This window comes from Glycine soja, chromosome 7, assembly GCF_004193775.1.
Source record: "Glycine soja cultivar W05 chromosome 7, ASM419377v2, whole genome shotgun sequence".
Lineage (NCBI taxonomy): Eukaryota > Viridiplantae > Streptophyta > Magnoliopsida > Fabales > Fabaceae > Glycine > Glycine soja.
Window position 1 is genome coordinate 39,019,552 of NC_041008.1, and position 20,942 is coordinate 39,040,493.

At 32.4% G+C, this 20,942-nt stretch overlaps 3 protein-coding genes across 3 annotated transcripts; 2 read left to right on the top strand and 1 right to left on the bottom strand.

The window, feature by feature from the left end:
- Positions 1–3,772: 3,772 nt before the first annotated feature.
- Positions 3,773–9,740, top strand: LOC114419570 (MACPF domain-containing protein NSL1-like). The gene is made up of 7 exons (XM_028385283.1): positions 3,773–4,359; positions 5,286–5,524; positions 6,394–6,598; positions 7,300–7,380; positions 7,504–7,687; positions 8,230–8,402; positions 8,820–9,740. Exons 1-7 carry the CDS (start codon positions 4,096–4,098, stop codon positions 9,507–9,509), a joined length of 1,836 nt encoding a protein of 611 aa, XP_028241084.1. The 5' UTR covers positions 3,773–4,095; the 3' UTR covers positions 9,510–9,740.
- Positions 9,741–12,748: 3,008 nt separating this feature from the next.
- Positions 12,749–15,492, top strand: LOC114419571 (polyubiquitin-like). Its single transcript, XM_028385284.1, has 2 exons — positions 12,749–12,905; positions 13,631–15,492. The coding sequence occupies exon 2, from the start codon at positions 13,631–13,633 to the stop codon at positions 15,230–15,232; it is 1,602 nt and encodes a 533-aa protein (XP_028241085.1). The 5' UTR covers positions 12,749–12,905; the 3' UTR covers positions 15,233–15,492.
- A 1,867-nt stretch (positions 15,493–17,359) lies between these two features.
- Positions 17,360–18,171, bottom strand: LOC114419575 (17.5 kDa class I heat shock protein-like). Its single transcript, XM_028385288.1, has one exon. The coding sequence runs from the start codon at positions 18,022–18,024 to the stop codon at positions 17,563–17,565; it is 462 nt and encodes a 153-aa protein (XP_028241089.1). The 5' UTR covers positions 18,025–18,171; the 3' UTR covers positions 17,360–17,562.
- Between the last annotated feature and the right edge of the window lie 2,771 nt (positions 18,172–20,942).

Genomic DNA, 20,942 nt, shown 5'->3' on the forward strand with positions numbered 1-20,942 from the left:
CCAAATTCAAATTATCTATGATTGATTGATTACTTTTATCATATTTGGTGCATGTGTTTTAGATTTGGATATTTTGTTGAAACTGTGAATTCATCGTACTTCAATGGCAAAAAGATACTTTTTGAGTTATGAGAGAAACTTGAAAAATATTGATAATGCTTTCTTGCATGGTGACGACAAAACATGCTATTGAGACCATTGGAAGAGGGAAAGATCCTTCTTTGGTAACAATAATTAATGGCCCCAAGTAGTGGTAAGATGTAATATGTAATAATATGTGTAATCATAAATATATGTAATTTTTTTGAATGAATATTTAATATAATAAGTCTAAAAATTATAAAATGTATATACTTTGAGACCATTTGAGACCATTAATTAGAAAGTTAGTTAAGCTAAAAGTTAAATCTTTTGATATCCATGATGGAGAATAGACTCTTTTAATAAGATGATATTGTATTTTTTTTCATTACTTGGAAGACAAAGTCAAAGTCAATCCAAAAAACTTGATGATAAATTGAAGTCTAAGATCAAGTTATGTAGGTCAATAGAATTGATGAGGGTGGAGATATAACTGCAAAATGAATTATTAAATGTTAGACACGGCAAAATAAAGTGTAGACTATGATATTTTCATAAACAAATTTTAATTTATTTATTCAAATCTAAATATAAAATAAATGTTTTTTTCCTTTTGAAATTAATATAAAAGAGTTGTTAAACTAATGATTTCTGATTTCTGATATACAATTATATTAAAGTATAATTCTTTTTACCACAATAAAAATAATTATGAAACTTTCTAAAACAATTACTTCACAACACTACTAGTTAATCTGAACAAAATTCAAGTATGTAACAAAAAAATATAAAATAGTTGAGAAAATTTCACAATAAACTATTTCCCTTTTTTCTAATGACATATATTTTATTTGAAATAAAATATAAAATATAAGTACACTAAGCAATATAACTTTGAAAGCATCGAAAGGATATTTGTTGTCAAATTAATAGGAGTATCCATCCAATGTCGATCATTTTTTGTAATTTGCCTTTCTACATCAAATTACAGATTGAGTCCCGAAGGCAAAGCAGGGTGCACTACTGAGAAAACGTGGTGTCTCCGTGTCGGTGTAATAATAATAATAATAATAATAATAATAATAATAATAATAATAATAATAAGATGATGATGATGAAGACCCACAAATAAACGAAGTGTCAAAAGGATCAAATGATTGAATCGTCTTGAACGGAATTGAAAACGTTGATAGAACGAAAAGAAGTTGTTAGAAGTTAAGACGCGTATGCAGTATAGTCTCAAATCTTCATACACCCTTGGTCAATGGATAAACAATAAGAATCTCTTTTTGATAAATTGATATACTGCACTGAAGACAATTTTCTTGTTAGCTTCCGGGAAATTTTCTTCTGCGTGCGTATAACGATGTAAAGCACTTTCACTTTTATTCCTAGTTATTTAATGAAAAGTGGAAACTTTTGGCCATTAAAAGACTTCACTTCACTTGACAAATGGACATTCACATCATCTAGAAGACACGCCACATAACATCGCGAAATAAGAAAATTCTAAGTAATTTCATTCATATCCTTTCTCTCAAAAAAAAAAAATCATATAACAGGCTATTGTTTATATCATTTTTTAATATTATTCACAAACTTATTGCATAATTTTTGTAACCTTCTTGCATCATTCACAATTTTTTAAAAATAATATCACCCTTTGTTATTTATCCGTAGACTTTTATCTGAATTTAATCTACCACTTTTATGTAATGAAATTCATTATTTTTTTCTTACAAAAATCACTCTTAAATATTTTTAAGATACTCTCTAAATTTCAAGTAAAATTATTAAATAAAAATATTCTTTTACATAAATATTCTATTTTTTTAATAAATATTGCTTATTTATTGGTCAATCTTTTTATTTTGACCTTATTACTTTTTCAATCTCATATGTCTGTATGATTTGTCACTATTATTTCATTTTTTGTGTCGAGTTCTTATCGTTTCTAATTATTTAAGTTAAGTCTTTGACCACAAATGCTCAGCAATAATTAACAGAACGTAACGAAAGTGGGATCCATATTAATTAGAATAGATTATCAAAGGAAAAATATAAAAAAATAAAAGAAAATAAGATGTATTAAACATAACGAAGAATTTTTTTTGCTTTTCATAATTTTTATTTAAATATTTTGTATATTTTTTCATTGATAATTTATACAAACCGATGTTACATCACATTTTCATTACGCTCCTATTGATTATTAGATAGAATTTAAGATAAGCAACTTAATTTTAACAATTAGAACATTATGAAGATTAATTATGAACAATTTAAACAAAAATTCAAAATTACATATAAACTAAAAAAAATGCTTCTACTTATTTTTAAAGGAGAAAATAGGCTATGCACTAATATTATTTTATAATTTTTCATTTTATCTAAATTAAGTCTACCACTTTGATGTGATGAAATCCATTGTTTTTATAAAAAAAAATCACTCTAAGATATTTTCAATATATTCTTTGAGTTTCAAGTAAGAGTATTAAGTAAAACATCATTTTACATTAAATGTTGTATTTTTATTCAATATTAATTTTTTATTCATCAATTCTATTTATTTTGACCTAATTACTTTTTCAATCCTATAAGTCTGTGCTTATAAAACAAAATCCCATAAGTCTACGTATGATTTGTCTCTTTTATCTTAGTTTTTATCGTTTCCTAATTATTTAAATTAAGTCTTTGACTACAAATTGTCAAATTCTCAGCAATAATTAACATATGTAAGGAAAGTCTGATCGATATTAGAGTAACAGAGTGAAAAATACAAAAAAAAAAAATATTTAGATGAAAATAACATGTATAAAATATAACGGTTTTTCTTAATTTTTATTTAAACATTTTGTATATATATTTCCTTTGCTAATTTATATAAACCGCGGTTACATCATACTCCCGTTAATTAATTATTACTAGATAAAATTTAAAATAAACGACTTAACTTTAACAATTAAAAAATTAAGAAGATGAAACAAGAACAAATTAAACAGGAAAAACAAATTTGAAAATTACATACAAACCAAAATACAACAACAAAGTTACAAAGGCTCTCTCTACCTACTACTAGTATTTTTAAAGTGATACAAAATTAAATTTGAACTATTTTAATCTCAATCAAACTCCCATGACGACAAAACGAATTAAATTTCTAGGAATTGCCCAAAAAAGTTAGTGATTGAATTCTTTTGATTTGTTAAATCTGATTTAACAAAATCATGATTTAGTTAGTTAAGGCACGGACCCATAAAGTAAAAAAAAAATCGTCGAGTCAACACATATACCTTATGCTACGACCGGTTCCACTGACAAAATCTCAACGTGGCTCTCATCGTTATTTACCATGCTGGAGTGCCACGTGGAGGACGCAGAGACACGCTCTAGTATTAATTAATGTAGCTGCCTTTTTATGCTTTTTCTCCTTCCTCGTTCTCACATGCTTGTCTCAATGTTTGGTTTTTTTTTTAACATAATTTTTTATTGATAAATATTTATTAGTTTTTGTTAAAAATAGAAATTTGAACTCACATTTTTATTTTTTTAATAATATAATATTTATGTGAAATATTTATTAGCTTTTTTTATATATAATTTCTCTTTCAAGAATTTGACCTGATTATTTGTAACGAATTTTTTTACTTCCTACAACAAAGTTCAACCCAAGATGTTTCTTGAAAAAAACCGAACAAAAAACTCAAGCGTGTATCACTCGAACAAAGTATTTTGTGTATATCCCCATTTCCAATGGTCCAACCTTTGAACACGAACCTATCCCTTCTGAAAAGAGGTGTTGTGCCCGCGTAAAACAAGACCCTTCTGAAAAGTTTCGTAGTAGAAGAACAAGAAGAACAGCGTAGTTAGTCAAGTCAACAATCACTTAAAAGACTCGTTCTCCTTAATTGGTTTTTCATCACTTCTTCACTTCTTCTTATTGTGAGCAAAGAGTGAGAGAGACATAGTTGGATCATTGGTTCATCACTCTTTGTGAGGAAGGAAGAATAATTAATGGGGATGATGAATGTGAGCATTGCGGGGTTGGATTCCCAGATGGCTGCAGAGAGAGCTGTGGATGTGATTGGTCAAGGGTATGACCTTTGCAGCGATATAAGGTTCTCGGCTTGTAAAAACAGGTTGATCGAGATTGAGAAAACACAAAGTAGAGACCTTGTTTTTCCCGGTGGGGTTGTTGTCAAGAATGTTCCCAACTCCATCAAGTGTGACAAGGGTGAACGAACCAGGTTTCACTCTGATGTGCTCCCTTTTAATCAGGTACCTCATCATCAACAACATCAACGTATGGAACAGTGTTAACAGTGTCTACATATAATACTGTGCTTAGTTTTTGGCCTGTTGTAGTTGTGTCACTTTTCTGTCTCTCTGGTTGAGTTTCCATTTTTCATGATGAAGCTCTTTCTCTTTTCTTTTTTTTTTTTTGGTGTTTTAATTATGGTCTTGCCAGAATTGAATTTTGATCAAGGTTTCTAAAAATGGTTCACGGCCGCAATTTTGATTGTAACGCAAGGTTTTGGGGTGTCTGTGACTGCAATTGTGGTCACATCGATCACATGTTTCAGTAATTCTCCGTGACTGTGATCATGACCATAATTTAAAACCTTGATCAAAATTACCGGTTGCTGCTGATAATTGTTTGCTATTCTTGCCTTATACGGGTTGGATATGGACGTGTATATTTGAAATTCGGTTACTGAGATTCCCTTTTTTTTTTACCATGCACTGAATTTGATTTATCAGTGTTGTTTTGACTTTTGAGGACTAAACATGTGTTACTGTCCGTGTTTTGGATTATTTACAAACACGATTTTCATCAGTTTGATTTAAAAAGATGCTTTTGGTTAAATTGGAGTTGAAGACAACTGATTTACATTTAGAAACTTTTATCTCAAAAGCAAGTTTGTTTGGACCTTTTTACCTGACGCAAAAGCTTTTTTTTCCACTTCTACAACTCAATTCTAAGAGCAAAGTTGACTTTAGTTAGTTTAGTTACGACCAAACTTGTTAATGTTTGTTGAGTTTCCCCCACTTCCCTTATGTTTATTTTTCTATTTCATTCCCATTTATTGTAGATGGTTTTCTAATATAAAATTAAAATTAAGGAGTGAATCTTTGGTTCATTCACAAGATAAGATAGTACAAAATGAGAAAGTCTGAATTTCAATGAATTTGGTTCCTTGCAGATGTCTGAGCATTTCAACAAACAGATATCCTTGTCCGGAAAGATTCCATCTGGCCAATTCAATATCATGTTCAACATGAAAAAATGTTGGCCTACAGACGCAGCTTCTACTAAAAACCTTGCCTATGATGGATGGTTCATAACATTATATAATGTTGAATTAGATAGAACCAACATAACCCTTTCTGAAAGTGTGAAAAAAGAAGTGCCTTGTTCATGGAACCCCGCAGCTCTTGCTGAGTAAGTACTATCATTATTGTTGTTCTTCATTTTCTTCTTGTTAATAGTATTAAAATATTAAATAGCTTTGATTTTTTATTTTTTTAAGGGGGGTATGAACATGTAATTTGTTTTCATCACTATGAACAATAATGAAAGTTTGTCTATGTATGTATCACTTTGATTACCTACCACTTGCTCCATAATTACTAAAACCATAATAGCATTAATATGGTTCTAAAGAGTACTCTAGATTTCCTCCCAGAGCTGATATGATTAACTACAAAAATTTTAGAGTAAGTTAGAACAGTCCTGAAAATGAGAAGTCTATACGCTTAAACATGAACATATTTTCAATTTCACCAATATATAAGATCAACCATAGGTTACATGACATATATATTGACAGATTTTTTGAGGAATGATAAACTTGGTTATGTCCATATACTAACTGAGATTTTTGTTATACCCAAATTTTGACTTTATTGAAACGATTTAAACATTTTATGTTAATGAGTTATTGGACAAAGGAAGGAGACTCTTGTGTGTTAGATCATGATGTATCTTAATTTTATGCATGCGTTTTGGGTCCATGTGTAGAATTCCTAATCTTGTCTGGAAGAGTCTCCTAACGTAAAAACAAAATTTATCCTTAAAGGAAGTTAAGAAACTTTATAGTGATAATGTTTTACACTTGCACTTGTTTTCCTACTCTATTAGGATAAATTAATAGTAACTAACGTGGTGTACAATTTAACATTCTACTTGAAGCTCTTAGTGTATTTTTGCCTGTTTGAGTAACCTTATTTAATTTTTTCTTTCATGAAAATAAACTCCTTCTTTATGTTGCTTGACCAGAATAGTGCTCTAAACGAAAAGTGATTCTTCAGGTTCATTGAAAAATATGGTACCCATATAATAGTTGGGGTTCAGATGGGAGGGAAGGATGTGGTTCATATCAAGCAGACAAAAAATTCAGATTTACAGCAGACTGAAGTGCAGAAATTGCTAAAGCAATTAGCTGATGAGAGGTTTTCTGAGGCTTCAAATCATAGTTCCAATGTCAATCTTGCTGATAAATCAAGAAAAGTAAAGGTAAAGATTAAGCAGTATATTTTCTGATATAGGACAGCATTCCTTCCATTCCATTAATTGCTTTTAAAAATGAAAGGCTCAAGAAAGTACAGAATATGATTTTAGGGAGTTTTTAAGTTGGCTGAAAAAGAAATTTGTTTAAGAGAAAGTAGGAAACTACATGGAAGGAAGAGATATTCTTCAAAATATGGAAACTATCTACATCTGGCAACATAAAATTATTACGTATATTCATAACTAGCGTGTACCTTAGAAACATGGGCAGAAAGAACTCCAAAGAGAAAGACAAATCCATATCCATGACAAATTTACAGAATGAAAAAACACCCTTGAAGAAGGTAGCATTCTGCTTCAACCAGGTACAAGAAAGGGTTGCTCACAGTGCACTCCTAAAATTTTAGCTTCTCTGTCTTTACAAAGCCTTATATAATGAACTGTCATAAGACTAACTCTCCCAAAAGTTTAAGTTACTAGATAGAAGCCAATAATGGTTTTATATCTCTAAGTGAATTAACATTAATGTTCTAACACAATAATGCTCCCTAGGTGACTAGGAATCCAATAAAGATGGTTCTGAAGAAAAATGGCTGACTTAGCATGCTTAAAAAAATATGCATGTCCTCATAAAACATGAAAATAAAATGGAAATGGAAATCTAAAATGTTTTAGTTGTCTAAATATATCTGTAATCATGTCTACAGGATAATTGTGCTAAGATGTGGGGGTTCAAACCGGTTCCTGCTCCTGGCAGGCCAGTTGTAACAAGTCACTCCAAGAATGATGTTAGTATTTATTTTCCTTTTCTGTTACAAGAATGTTTCTATTTTTCATTATTTCAGTTATAGCACCTTGTAACCATCCTGCATCTTACAAAGTTGGACTTCATTATATAAATTTCTTTGCAGGATATTGTGAGCATTTCTGTTCGAAGAGGGGGTATTGATAATGGTCAATCTTACAGCCAGTGGCTTTCAACCATATCACAGTCTCCTAGTGTCATATCAATGTCTTTTGTGCCTATCACTTCCCTGCTGAATTCGGTTCCAGGCAATGGATTTCTAAGTCACGCAGTGAATTTGTATCTTAGATGTAAGTGACACCTGCAACTTTGGTTTCTTTCCAGCCTGATATTGTCTTGAATTTTTTTTTCTTTTTGATATTTTTTTTTGTTAGACTTTTGGTTGACACTTGCCACTTTTGAGGAAAGTTTTTTTTAAATCAATATTTTTATATGCTATAATTTAAAGTCAGTTTATATTAGTTGTAAGATTATTTAAAAAAAAGTCTAAAAATTTCGTGATAAAGATATCTCCTGGGAGTAAAACTCTATCATATATCCTGCAACACCAAAACAGGTGTGGCCTATGACATGAAGATAGGAAGACACGAAACAGTGATTGGAGGGTTATTTGAATGGCTATAGGATTTATAACACAATTGGATTGCTCAGATGTTGATAATTGATAAATCCCACCCTCAAATATGAAGTATCACTAGATACTACTAACCAATGTGTGTATATATTCATACACAGAAAGTAATTAATATTAAATGATCATAAAATGTTTATTTTTATAATGCACCTTATCTGATACATGTGTTTAACATTTTCATTTTCCTGTTTCAAACAGATAAACCTGCAATAGAAGAGCTTCATCAATTTCTAGAATTTCAATTGCCCCGGCAATGGGCCCCAATGTATGATGATCTGCCTCTCGGATTCGGCCATAAGTATAAGAAGAGCATGTCCCCATCACTTCAGTTCACTCTCATGGGACCCAAGCTTTATGTTAACACCGTGAAGGTAATTTGATTCTTTCAATATTTTTATATAAACCTGTGCTCTAATTGCTTGTAGCCATTTAAAATAAATTAATTTAGACACACTCTTAATGTAAAAGTTTTTACACTGTGAACTAATTAGAAACCATCCTCAGTATAGTTTTTAAGGTATTTATTATCACAATCAATAGTCTTACTATACACAACATTTTTTGATTGAATTACAATGTAAAAACTGCCAATACATTCTAATTAAATGGTTTAAGAATTGCTTAATTTATTTAGATGGAATGTTTTTGTAGGAAGAACACATAATGTGAATAAGTTAACTACAAATATGAACTTGTTTCTTCTACAGGTTCAGTAATAGTACTTCTATAACCATATTTTCATGTAATTGAGAGGCAAAAAACACAACTGATGTATTTTTAATAACCAGGTTGACTCTGGAAACCGACCTGTGACTGGAATTCGCTTATACTTGGAAGGCAAGAAAAGTGACCACTTGGCAATCCATCTGCAGCATCTTTCAGAAGTTCCTGGAGCCCTTGAAATTTCAGAAGATCATGGTTATGATCCCGTTGATGAACCAGAAGAACGAGGCTACTATGAGCCTGTGAAATGGAGCATGTTTTCCCATGTCTACACAGCACCTGTGCAGTACAGTAGCTCCAGAATGGACGAGTCCACGGCCATTGTGACAAAAGCCTGGTTTGAGGTGAAGCTAGTTGGCATGAAGAAAGTCCTTTTCTTGAGACTTGGATTCTCCACAGTAGCATCCGCCACAATTCGCAGATCAGAATGGGATGGACCTTCAACCACGTCACGAAAGTCGGGATTCTTCTCAGCTTTGATGAGTACTAGGCTCAGCAAGGAATTGCAGTCACCAGATCAGAAGCCAAATAAGGTGGATATAAACTCGGCAATTTATAATGTTGGACCACCTGTGCCAACAAGAGTTCCAAAAATGCTTAGTTTTGTGGACACAAAGGAAATGGTTAGGGGTCCTGAGGACCTACCAGGGTATTGGGTGGTGACTGGGGCAAAGCTGTGTGTAGAGGGTGGTAGAATCTCAATCAAGGCAAAGTATTCATTGTTGACTATATTGTCAGAAGGATGTTTGCTGTAGTGAGAAGTTGTAGGAAGTTAGTTAATACTGCTATTATTTTGCTGTAAATATCTTGTACCAATATACCATTTATTTATTGAAGAAAAAAAAAAGATATAGGGGGAAGTGTCATCTTGTGCTAAGTGGCTTGAGTATGGCAATTTCATTTGGTTGTTGGTAGATTATGGTTGTCTGATTTTGTTTTGGCACAATTGCCTTCAATGATGAATAATAGTATTTGGAATTTGGAAAGTGTTTTTTTTTTTGTTTTTATTTTTTTTTATTTTGGGAATTCTGGCCGAGGCGAGGACTACCATAACAGAAATTGGCATAAATCATCGAGGATTTTTTTTTTTTTGTGTGTGCCAAGAATCGAATTTTTGTTGACATACTCTCAGCTATTTACCAACTGACTTGAGTTTATCCTTGGTTTTAAGTATTAGCTTCATTTGTATTTTGTAGTATCTTCATATGGTAGCATGCTGATGAATTTCCTAGATATCATCATTCTATATTTCTACAGAAGGGAATGATGGTATAAATAATTGTATTTTTCTTAAAAAAACATAAATTAGTTTTATAATTTGGGACATAAAGTAGAAGGTAACTTGGGACCGTGCAATTGAAGAAATATCTGGTGCAAACTCAGCAAGAAAACAAAGGCAATCCTTTTCGTGGCTATTAACTGTCAATCGGATTTCTTCTTACTAAAATTACCCGTCAATGGTTGAAATGTCAAAGCTGTTAATATTATTGCTTGAAAATATGTTATGGGGTATTTGAAAAGCAGTATTTAGTTGTAGAAAAAGTGCAAGATATGGGAATTTTTTTCTTTCCCAACTAGGTCATTTTCCAAGAAATGAGAAATTTCTAGGAATTGGAAGCAATCATTCATTCAAAATAAACTGAGTCATGTAGACTAATGTAATAGTCATGTGATATAATATGGTTGGTTCAAAATTTTTGAACATTTTTGAGACAATACTAAATATTTGACATATAAACCTGACTTAGAATCGTTAAAAATATCTTGAACTACTAATATTTTGTAATATGATTGTTATATCATCTTAGTAGTTCACATGACAAGTCAAGTGGTTACTACATTATCGCTTAATGGTAATATTTGATGATAAAGACTAAAAACAATAATAAATAAAAGTTAAGAAACTAAGATTGGTCAAAAAAATTATTGAAGCATCATGTTCCAACTCTCGATAGTCTTCATCCAAAAAGATGAATGAGTCCCGTTCAACGGAAGGGCTCTTTGTGCCTTGGATGGACTAAAATTGTTGAATGACTAAAATCAGTCAAAAAATCGTTAAGGGACTATTAGTGAATTTCATAAAAAGATGTAGAAAAACACAATTAATCCATAAATTTGTCAGGTGATTGCCATGTCAAATTAGTAGGCGATGTGACATCCCAAAATGGCTATCATGTCATCATTTAATAATAACAAAGACTTAAAATGTAAACAAAGAAAAGTATGAACACCGATAAAAAAGTTGTTCTTGCATAAGGTTCTCATAATAGTAATGAGGCAAATGGTTTTCCCCCACTAAAACCAATCAGAAAATTGTTAAGGAACTATTAGTGAATTTGGTTAAAAGATATAAAAAAACACAATTAATCCAAAAATTTTGCATGTGGTTGCCAAGTTAAATTAGTAGGCAATGTGGCATGTCAATGTGACTATTGTGTCATCATTTAATAATGATACATAGTAGGGACTTAAAACATAAATGGAGAAAAGTATAAGGACTAACACGGGTAAGAAAAAATGGTTCTTGCATGAGGTTCTCATATAACAACAGGCAAAGGATTTTCCGACACTTAAAACCTCATATTAGCAATGAGGCAAGGTTTTTCCTAACTCCATAAGGTTCTCATCTTTCTTCTTGCACTCCATAAATTTCTCACATCACCTCATTTACATTTCAAAAAAAATTCAAAATGTAGTTTACATTTTGAATTAATCTTTTTGGAACATTCTGAAAGGCTAATGTGAAAAATGTAAAATTGCATTTCAGATTAACCTTTATGTAAAGGAGGTATTGCAAGAAATTTGTGGGATATAGAAAGAAACACCCTCTGGTTAATGTGTGTTTGGGGTTCAACTGTTGGACCATGGATACTAGGCAAACACATAGGCTTACTTTACCAAATTAGGCCCAAATTTTATATATAAAAGTGTCACGAATAAATACATTATAAGAAGATAAAAAGAAAATATAAAAAATGTAATAAATAATATATTAAATAAATAATAAAAATAAAAACACAGCACAAACATACATATATCTTTATTATTTTCAGTTTCTTCCATTGTAGTAAAAAAGAAAGAAAAAAAAGATAGACCCAGGCACACGCAAGGCATCCACCTCTTCATATACAAATCCAAAATAATGCAAAAGTTTAGTATGAAGGGAGACCGACTCGAAGAAACAAACAAGATAGCGGATCAGAAGAGAGTATAATGTAAATAAATTATTTAATTAAAAATTCATTTAATTTTTTAAGATATATATATATATATATATATTGTTAAAATAAATTAAAATGTATAATTTAAAGAGAATTAAATTCAGCAAAAAAAATTATCAACCTCTTCATTCTCTCAACTAATCATTTTCACATTTTTTTCTCTCTCTTGTTTATTTTTTTATTTATAAAAATAAAAAAACAAATACCAAATTTTATAACAACTCAAATATCTTTCTTTAATTTTTTTTCTCTCTCTCTCTCTTATTTAGAAGTGTATTTCATACACTACTTTCTTTCTGAATTAGTAAAAAAAATCTTTCAACCACGTTAACTACCCTTTTTATCTTTAGATACTCGATCTTATTAATCTTTTATCCTTTTTAATTTATTCTTCTTATTTTTATATCTTTAATTTATATTTTTAAAAAATTACCAATAAAAAATTACAAAAGAGGTAGATTTTTTTTTTCAATGCAGCATCACACAATAAATTCAGAAAAAATAGTTGTATAAAGAATAAATTGTGATATAATTGATATAAAAAAATTTTCATTGATTAAATAAATAAATGGATAATTTTTTAAAATAAATTTAATTTAATATCATCCTAAAAAAAGATAACAGTTTTGTTTTATATCGGGAGGCGGTGACCGCCAACAGATTCCAAAAGTGGTTGCAACGTTTTATCAATTTCATCCGTTGCCGAAAAAGAAGCATATGATATACCAAACGTTGTCGTGTCAACAGGGTTCACGGTCCTAATTCATCCACGCGTCACAATGTGATTGGAAGAGGTGCCGTTGCCGTGACGAAGCAACGCTACGTTTTTTTGTTATAAAATCGAAGTAATACGCAACCATTCTTCGTACCAAAGCTGAATAGCCATTCGTATTGTTGCAGAGAAAGAAAACCCTAGCTCACCGTTTCAAGGTATCCTTCGCTCCTCTTCTCCTTCTGATTAAGATTCGATTATTAGGGTTTGTGTTAGTTTTTCACCGATCGTCGTATCTGTGAGTGTGAAGCCTTTGATTTTGATTTGGGGATTTTCGTGTCTGCTAATTTTTTGTTGAATCTACTCGTCGTACATCATTGATTTTACCCTCTTGATAATCATACATGCTGAGATATTTTTGAAACTTTTTCTTGTATAATTGGCTAGATTGTTTCTATTTAATTATGTTGATTGAAAGCAATCTCGAGATCTGTTGTAAATATGATTAATTTGTCAAACCGTTGGGCACGTATTGTTGTGTATTGTATAATTTGTAAAATCTTTTGTTATATAAATTAGTCAGAGGCTGTTTTTCTCGTCTTATTTTGATATCGATGTGATTTATTTAATCATTGGAATTGTGTTATCAAGGTTGTCTATTTTCTTTTGTTTTGTTTGCTTTTTTGTATGGGCTTTGATTTCTATACAACTATACATGTAATTTTTGTATGTGACTGTTTCCTAATTATGTTGATTGTTTGAGAAGACTAAGACTTTGATGAACACGTTTTTTAATTTGTGTTGCTGTGAATAGAATTGATTTTATGTGCTAGTATTGCTTTTAGTCCTTTGTTTTGTGACGTCTTTCCTTTCTCTATATTCATTCACTTTAGTTTTCATAATGAAGAATTGGTGATTAATTTTATCGTATCTTGTTTTATAGATGCAAATCTTCGTTAAGACCCTCACTGGTAAGACCATCACTCTCGAAGTCGAGAGTTCAGATACCATAGACAATGTAAAGGCCAAAATTCAAGACAAGGAAGGGATCCCACCAGATCAGCAACGTCTCATTTTTGCTGGCAAGCAGCTTGAGGATGGACGTACCCTTGCTGATTATAACATCCAAAAGGAGTCCACTCTCCACTTGGTTCTTCGTCTCCGTGGTGGGATGCAAATCTTTGTTAAGACCTTGACGGGAAAGACAATCACCCTTGAGGTCGAGAGCTCCGACACCATTGACAACGTTAAGGCTAAGATTCAGGACAAAGAGGGTATCCCTCCAGATCAACAGAGGCTGATCTTTGCTGGAAAGCAGCTTGAGGATGGCCGTACCCTTGCTGATTACAACATCCAGAAGGAGTCCACTCTTCATTTGGTACTCCGTCTACGTGGTGGAATGCAAATCTTTGTTAAGACTCTGACCGGAAAGACAATCACCCTTGAGGTGGAGAGCTCTGACACCATTGACAATGTTAAGGCCAAGATTCAGGACAAAGAGGGTATCCCACCAGATCAACAGAGGCTCATCTTTGCTGGAAAGCAGCTTGAGGATGGCCGTACCCTTGCTGATTACAACATCCAGAAGGAGTCCACTCTTCACTTGGTACTCCGTCTACGTGGTGGAATGCAAATCTTTGTTAAGACTCTGACCGGAAAGACAATCACCCTTGAGGTGGAGAGCTCTGACACCATTGACAATGTTAAGGCTAAGATTCAGGACAAAGAGGGTATCCCACCAGACCAACAGAGGCTCATCTTTGCTGGAAAGCAGCTAGAAGATGGCCGAACCTTGGCTGATTACAACATCCAAAAAGAATCTACCCTCCACTTGGTTCTCCGCCTTCGTGGTGGGATGCAAATCTTTGTCAAGACTCTCACTGGAAAGACCATCACCCTTGAGGTGGAGAGCTCTGACACTATTGACAATGTCAAAGCCAAGATTCAGGACAAAGAAGGTATCCCACCAGACCAACAGAGGCTCATTTTTGCTGGCAAACAGCTTGAAGATGGCCGAACCTTGGCTGATTACAACATCCAAAAAGAATCTACCCTCCACTTGGTGCTCCGTCTGCGCGGTGGTATGCAAATCTTTGTGAAGACCCTTACTGGGAAGACCATTACTTTGGAGGTAGAGAGCTCAGACACAATTGACAATGTGAAGGCAAAGATCCAAGACAAGGAGGGTATTCCTCCAGACCAGCAAAGGTTGATTTTTGCTGGAAAGCAGCTTGAAGATGGACGTACACTGGCAGACTACAACATCCAAAAGGAGTCCACCCTTCACCTTGTCCTTCGTCTCAGGGGAGGTATGCAGATCTTTGTGAAGACTTTGACAGGCAAGACTATTACCTTGGAAGTTGAAAGCTCAGACACAATCGATAATGTCAAAGCAAAAATCCAGGACAAGGAGGGTATCCCACCAGACCAGCAGAGGTTGATATTTGCTGGGAAGCAATTGGAGGATGGAAGGACTCTTGCTGACTACAACATTCAGAAAGAGTCTACTCTTCACCTTGTGTTGCGTCTTCGTGGTGGGTTTTAAAAGTCTGAGAATGTTCTGTAGGTGTCTTGAAGTCTAAGCATGTGGAAGTTCCGAAGATCTTTGGGTTTTTTTTTTTTAATGTTCCTGAAAGGTTTACTCTTGTTAAAGTGTTTCCATGGTCAATAGTGGCCTTTGAAAAACTGTTGTTTGTTCTGGTCTTTTTATAAATTCTGTTTGGTTCGTGAATTTGTGAAGCTACCTTTTATGAAATTTAGTTCTTTGCTATGAATAAGTACAATCTGTTGTCATGTTTGATGAAATTTATGTTCAATATCTTCCGATTTAGCAGCACAAATCTTTTAATAATATCTATATAAGCAGATAGAATACTGTAATTCGTTTTCATTACTTGTGCCTGAAATTGAGTTCGAATAAGCTTTGTCTGGCTGCTTGAGGAAGTAAGTTTAAGTTTACAAATTGCTACCATTTGATGAAATTTATTACTTCGCTAGAATATGGACAAGACAAATCAGTTATCATCTTTGATGAAATAATTTAGTATGTTAATATCTTAGGATTCAGCAGCGGATCTTTTATTAAACAGTGAATAGAATACTGCAATTCGTTTTCATTGCTTGTGCCTCTGAAATTGATACGGATAAGCTTTGGACTGCTTGATGAATTTAACTTTTAAGTTTTCGTTGGCAGGAAACATCAAATGATAAAATTATATTTTATTTTAAATATCTGGGGAAATTAAGTGGCCGAGTGATTCTAAGTTTCCATCAAAATTAACCTTACCCATAAAACTGGCCTTTTGATATTTATATTTTACATTGGACATTTAGGCATGAAAATTCCATGTTACCAGCCAACCCTTTTTTATTTTATGAAATGAAGGACTTTAACATGTTATCAAACTCGGGAATTTAAGTAAATTTGTGAGAGTTTTATATACTCGCATAGTAGTGGTATAATATTTCTCATTGAGAATAAGGGTATGATATTATTAGAGGTGAGAATTTTTCAATTTAAAAACAACACACTAAATAAAGGTATGTTAAACATTAAACAGATACACACGAGTCAACTCAGAGAGAGTAAATGGACTCATAAACTTATAAGAATTAACGAATTAATTTGAAAGTTTGATAACATGGACTTGAGATTGTCCCTGTTGAATGATACCAAAGCTTTTCGTTCTGGTAAATCATATGTCCTGATACAGTGTTTTAGAGATATCTCTACGGTATCCCCAGGATTTCTGTTTGAAGAATGAGTGTATTGGAGGTGAATCTTTCAAAAGTTTTATCTGAATGTGGATATGTTCTCTGTAACCTGTTTACATTATGCAGTGTCACAAGCAACATCATCAAGATTTTTTTATTGGCTCCAATAAGAGGGATTGAAATTAAAAACTTCTCCAGAAAACAGAATGAATTTAAAACCCCGTAGTTGCAAAATTCTGAGAGGAATACATGAACTCTGGAGTCTTAACAATTATTGAAACCGGCTGGGGTCACTAACTAATAAGCTGAATTCTGAACATTTCCTGCTTACAAATCCCAGATTGAAAGAGTTTTCCTTTAGCTTCCCAGTAAGATCTTATTTGAAAATATGGAACATAAAAGTACAGCGAGTGCACAAGTGTTACAAGTACCGGTTAGTTATATCAAAATGATTTCTGTTGCAGGCATTAGGTTTGTGTCATGTGTTGAACTTGCAACCTTGATGTGAGTCATTGATGTCAATTTCTTCAAATATTTAAACTTCTTATACCTCTAATTAGCCCACACTAAAAGGAATATTAAACTGCTCCATGAGTTATCCTTGAACATTATAAGGTATGAGGGGCAAGCCTGCCATTTAGACCCTGAGTTGGTTGAACTATGTATTATTTATTTGAAATACACGCCCATTGTTATCACTTTTAGGATACTGAAACATGGAAGCAAATGGTAAGGGTAACCAATCCAGCTGTCTCAGCTGTAGATACTCGCCTACTCATGATACAATGGAACTTGAATTAATTCTCAGCATATTCAATAATCACGAGGTATTTATTGGAGCTGGATAACACCATATTCTGTAACAAAACAAAATACTATGTGACCAAAAAAACAAGAAAGATAGCAAAATATTATATAAAAACTCAGCTATTATTTTTTTCGATTGCATTAACCTCAGTAAGCAGAAAAAAACATTTCACTTCTCCATTGCAAAATCAACAAAATGAAAAGAACACGTTTGTGTCCCAAATCTCATGCATTACATTAGAGTTCACAGAATATCTCACCAATGACAACTATTTTACTTGTTTATAGAATCACAACTCCCACGCACATCACATTAAAACTAAAACGAAAAAGACCAACAACATTTTATTCTGCTTAAGCAGAGATTTCTATGGCTTTAACATCAGGCTTCTTAACCTCTTTCTTGGGAACAGTAACAGTGAGAACACCATTTTCCATAGAAGCCTTCACTTGCTCCACTTTAACATTCTCCGGCAACCTGAACCTCCTCATGAACTTGCCGCTGCTACGCTCCACGCGATGCCACGTGTCGTTCTTGTCTTCCTTCTCAAGGTTCCTCTCTCCGCTTATCTGAAGAACCCTATCATCTTCAATCTGCACCTTCACTTCCTCCTTCTTCAGCCCTGGAATATCTGCCTTCAACACGTGCGCTTCTGGAGTCTCCTTCCAATCCACACGAGTGCTTACAAATGCTAAATTTTCAGCAGAAACAGAAGAGGGAAAATGAAAATCCTTGAAGGGATCCCACACTTCAAGGGAGAAAGGATCAAACACATTGCTCCTACGGCCACCGAAAAAGTTTGGAATCAGAGACATTTTCTCTTAGCTGAAGTTGGGAACTTTTCTTATCGAAATTTTGTTAACTGCTGGGAATTTTGGTGTGAAGAGGTTGAATACGGAGCGAGGTATTTAAATGGAGTGGAGGGATATGTTCCTGTGTTTTCCAGACATTTCAATTTACGTTCCGACTTTTCCAGAATTTTCTTTTCCTTTCTCGACATAATAATGTTATTGTTTTTCTTCTAAATCCACATGTTTGGTGTTTGGTGATATTTTTACATTCTATATTTCAGGTTTGGGAGATGAAAAAAAAATAGACAAGATGTGATTTTTTTCTTTTTGAGGAAAGTATTGTTCATTTATTCATATGCCAAAAAAACATTTCTGTACATCATTCACTGCAACCAGGAAAAGATGTGAAATTAATAAGCAAAATTTTGAGTTTGAGAGACTTAAACTTTCTGTCTGAAGGTTTTTACACCATTATGTAATTTTAAATCATTTTTATTATATGTTTCAAGATAATTAATATACCATAGTTTGTGATTAAATAATAACTATTGACGTCAAATAACTGGAGATTTTTTATGTTTTTTAAAATAAAAAGTAATATTACAAATATTATAAATAGAATACAAAATTCTAACTATTATTTACAAAATATTTATTTTATTGCTAATATAGTTCTTTAATGTATTTATTAATATTACATTATTAATTATATTATTTTATCAGTATTAGTAAGAATAACAATGTTCCGTTGAAATGTTGTGTTTGTTAGAGTTTTGTGATCTTAGTTCCTTTGTCTCATATCGTTTAGTTTGTAAAACTTGAATCTCATTAGTGTTATATATAAAGTTTTGTTGTGTATGATTATGCATCCTTTATTTATAATGAGTAAATAGGATCAATATTAATTATATAGGATTAATCTTATAATAAGTAAAGATGATTAAATTATTAATTATTATCTAATCATAATAATATAATAATATGTAATTTCAACAATCTCCCTCAAGCTTGAGCATATACATCATATGAATCGAGCTTGTCGGTTCGAGTCCTGTGATTGCGCCAAATAAACATGGCTTGATAGTAGCCAATGAAGGCCTACAGTGATGATGGAGACCAATGTGGTGCTCATCAAAGATGTGTCACGTGTTGTGTGCGTGCACTTCAGGTGCTAGGGTCTTGCGTGGGGCTGGTTGTGCATGTGGATAACATAACGATTTTTGGCAATGGTGACGAGTATTGTTCACCATAGAAAAAGCAAAAAGATCCATTAGGGATGCCTTGAGGCAAAGGGAGCAAGATGAGGGCAACGTTGATCGAAGATGCATCACGCGTCGTGTGCGTAAACTTCACGCCCCAAAGCATACATGGGGTTGCGTGTGATGGTGTTTTGAGTTGGTTGTGTTGGAAGTGCACATTACGTTCACGTTGCACGTTCTTTCTACATTTTATTATTTTGGAAAATTTAATTATTTCTGAATCTGGTCCATTTTCCATCCACATTCAACCCATATCTTTGCAAATATATTTGCAACCACCTTCAGTAACAAATCACGTACCCATCCTTATTTCACGTACTGATAACTTCTTATCTCATGTACTGATAACTTCCTATCTCACGTTCTGATAACAAGTTGAGAGCTCTGTGATGGACAGACTCTATAAATAGGATGGGGTGCTCTCAATTTTGTATCACCAAACCCACTTCTCTATTCAGAAAAAATACACCATCTATTCAGAGTGAGTAAGGGTCTGGAAGAACAAAACCGTCTTTCCGGTTCGTGTGTGCACCGCTTCCCGTTCAATTTGCAATGGCTGGAGGTACGCTCGTAATAAATTTAATTTCCGCTGTTTGATCTAAATATGTCATTTAAATTGATTTGTATGTTTAGATCAGTATATGTATATTTTTACATTTGGTATCAGAGCCTATTTGTACCTCTGTCTTGCTTATTGGGTTGTTCCTATTATGCGGAGTTTATTTTCTGAGTATATGGGGTTATGTTTTAAGCCTCCTTAATTCAAAATAACATCAAAATTAGGAATGATATGAGTTTTCTAATTTTGCTATGATTTAAAACGTATTTTTGGGTGTCTAAAATGCATATAATGATGTGGGTTTTTCGAAATTGAGGTAATAATTTATTATTATTATTTTTATTTTTTTTACCCACTGCTGGAGGTTGAAGACGAAGTTTTGCGGGTTTTGTTTACTGTGTATTTATAACTTCTGAAGGATAAATCATTTATGCACAAACGGTTTAAAATTGTGTGTCTCTAAGTTATGCTGAACATGCAATATTATGTTAAATATTGGTATGCATTGGATTTGATCCTTTAAAGTTTATTACATGTTGAATGGATATACGTACAATGTTATTTTGAATTGGTATACATGTAATTTTTATGATTCAATATTGAGCGCATTTGCATTATTAAGTATGTTTATGCAAAGATTATTTTTGAATGTTAAGTGATTAATATAATTTTATTAAATTAGAGAATAACCACAACATCTTTAATTGAGTAAAATTATATGCTAAATTTATAATCACATTAGAAATATTAATTGTGATTAATCATATGTAATGTGATGAAATCTACCCACAAGAATTTTGTTATATTTGTATGATTAATTAGGATAAAATATTAAATTATATTTCTTAATTTACCCACAGGAATTAAGGAAAAGAACATGATTTAATAGTTTTATCATAAAATTGCATGATGAATCTAATTGAGTAGGACTTTAGCCCACAAGCAAGTTTTGTGTCACTAGATTCATATATTGAGACATGATTTGCATTGGCAAAACATGACATTTGTTTAGTCTCAAATTTTTTTAATGAGCATTTGTGTTTGTTTGCAGTTTCACAATCTATGAATATTTCTTGTGACATTCCCATTTTGAAAGGTGATAATTATAAGGTTTGGAAGGAAAT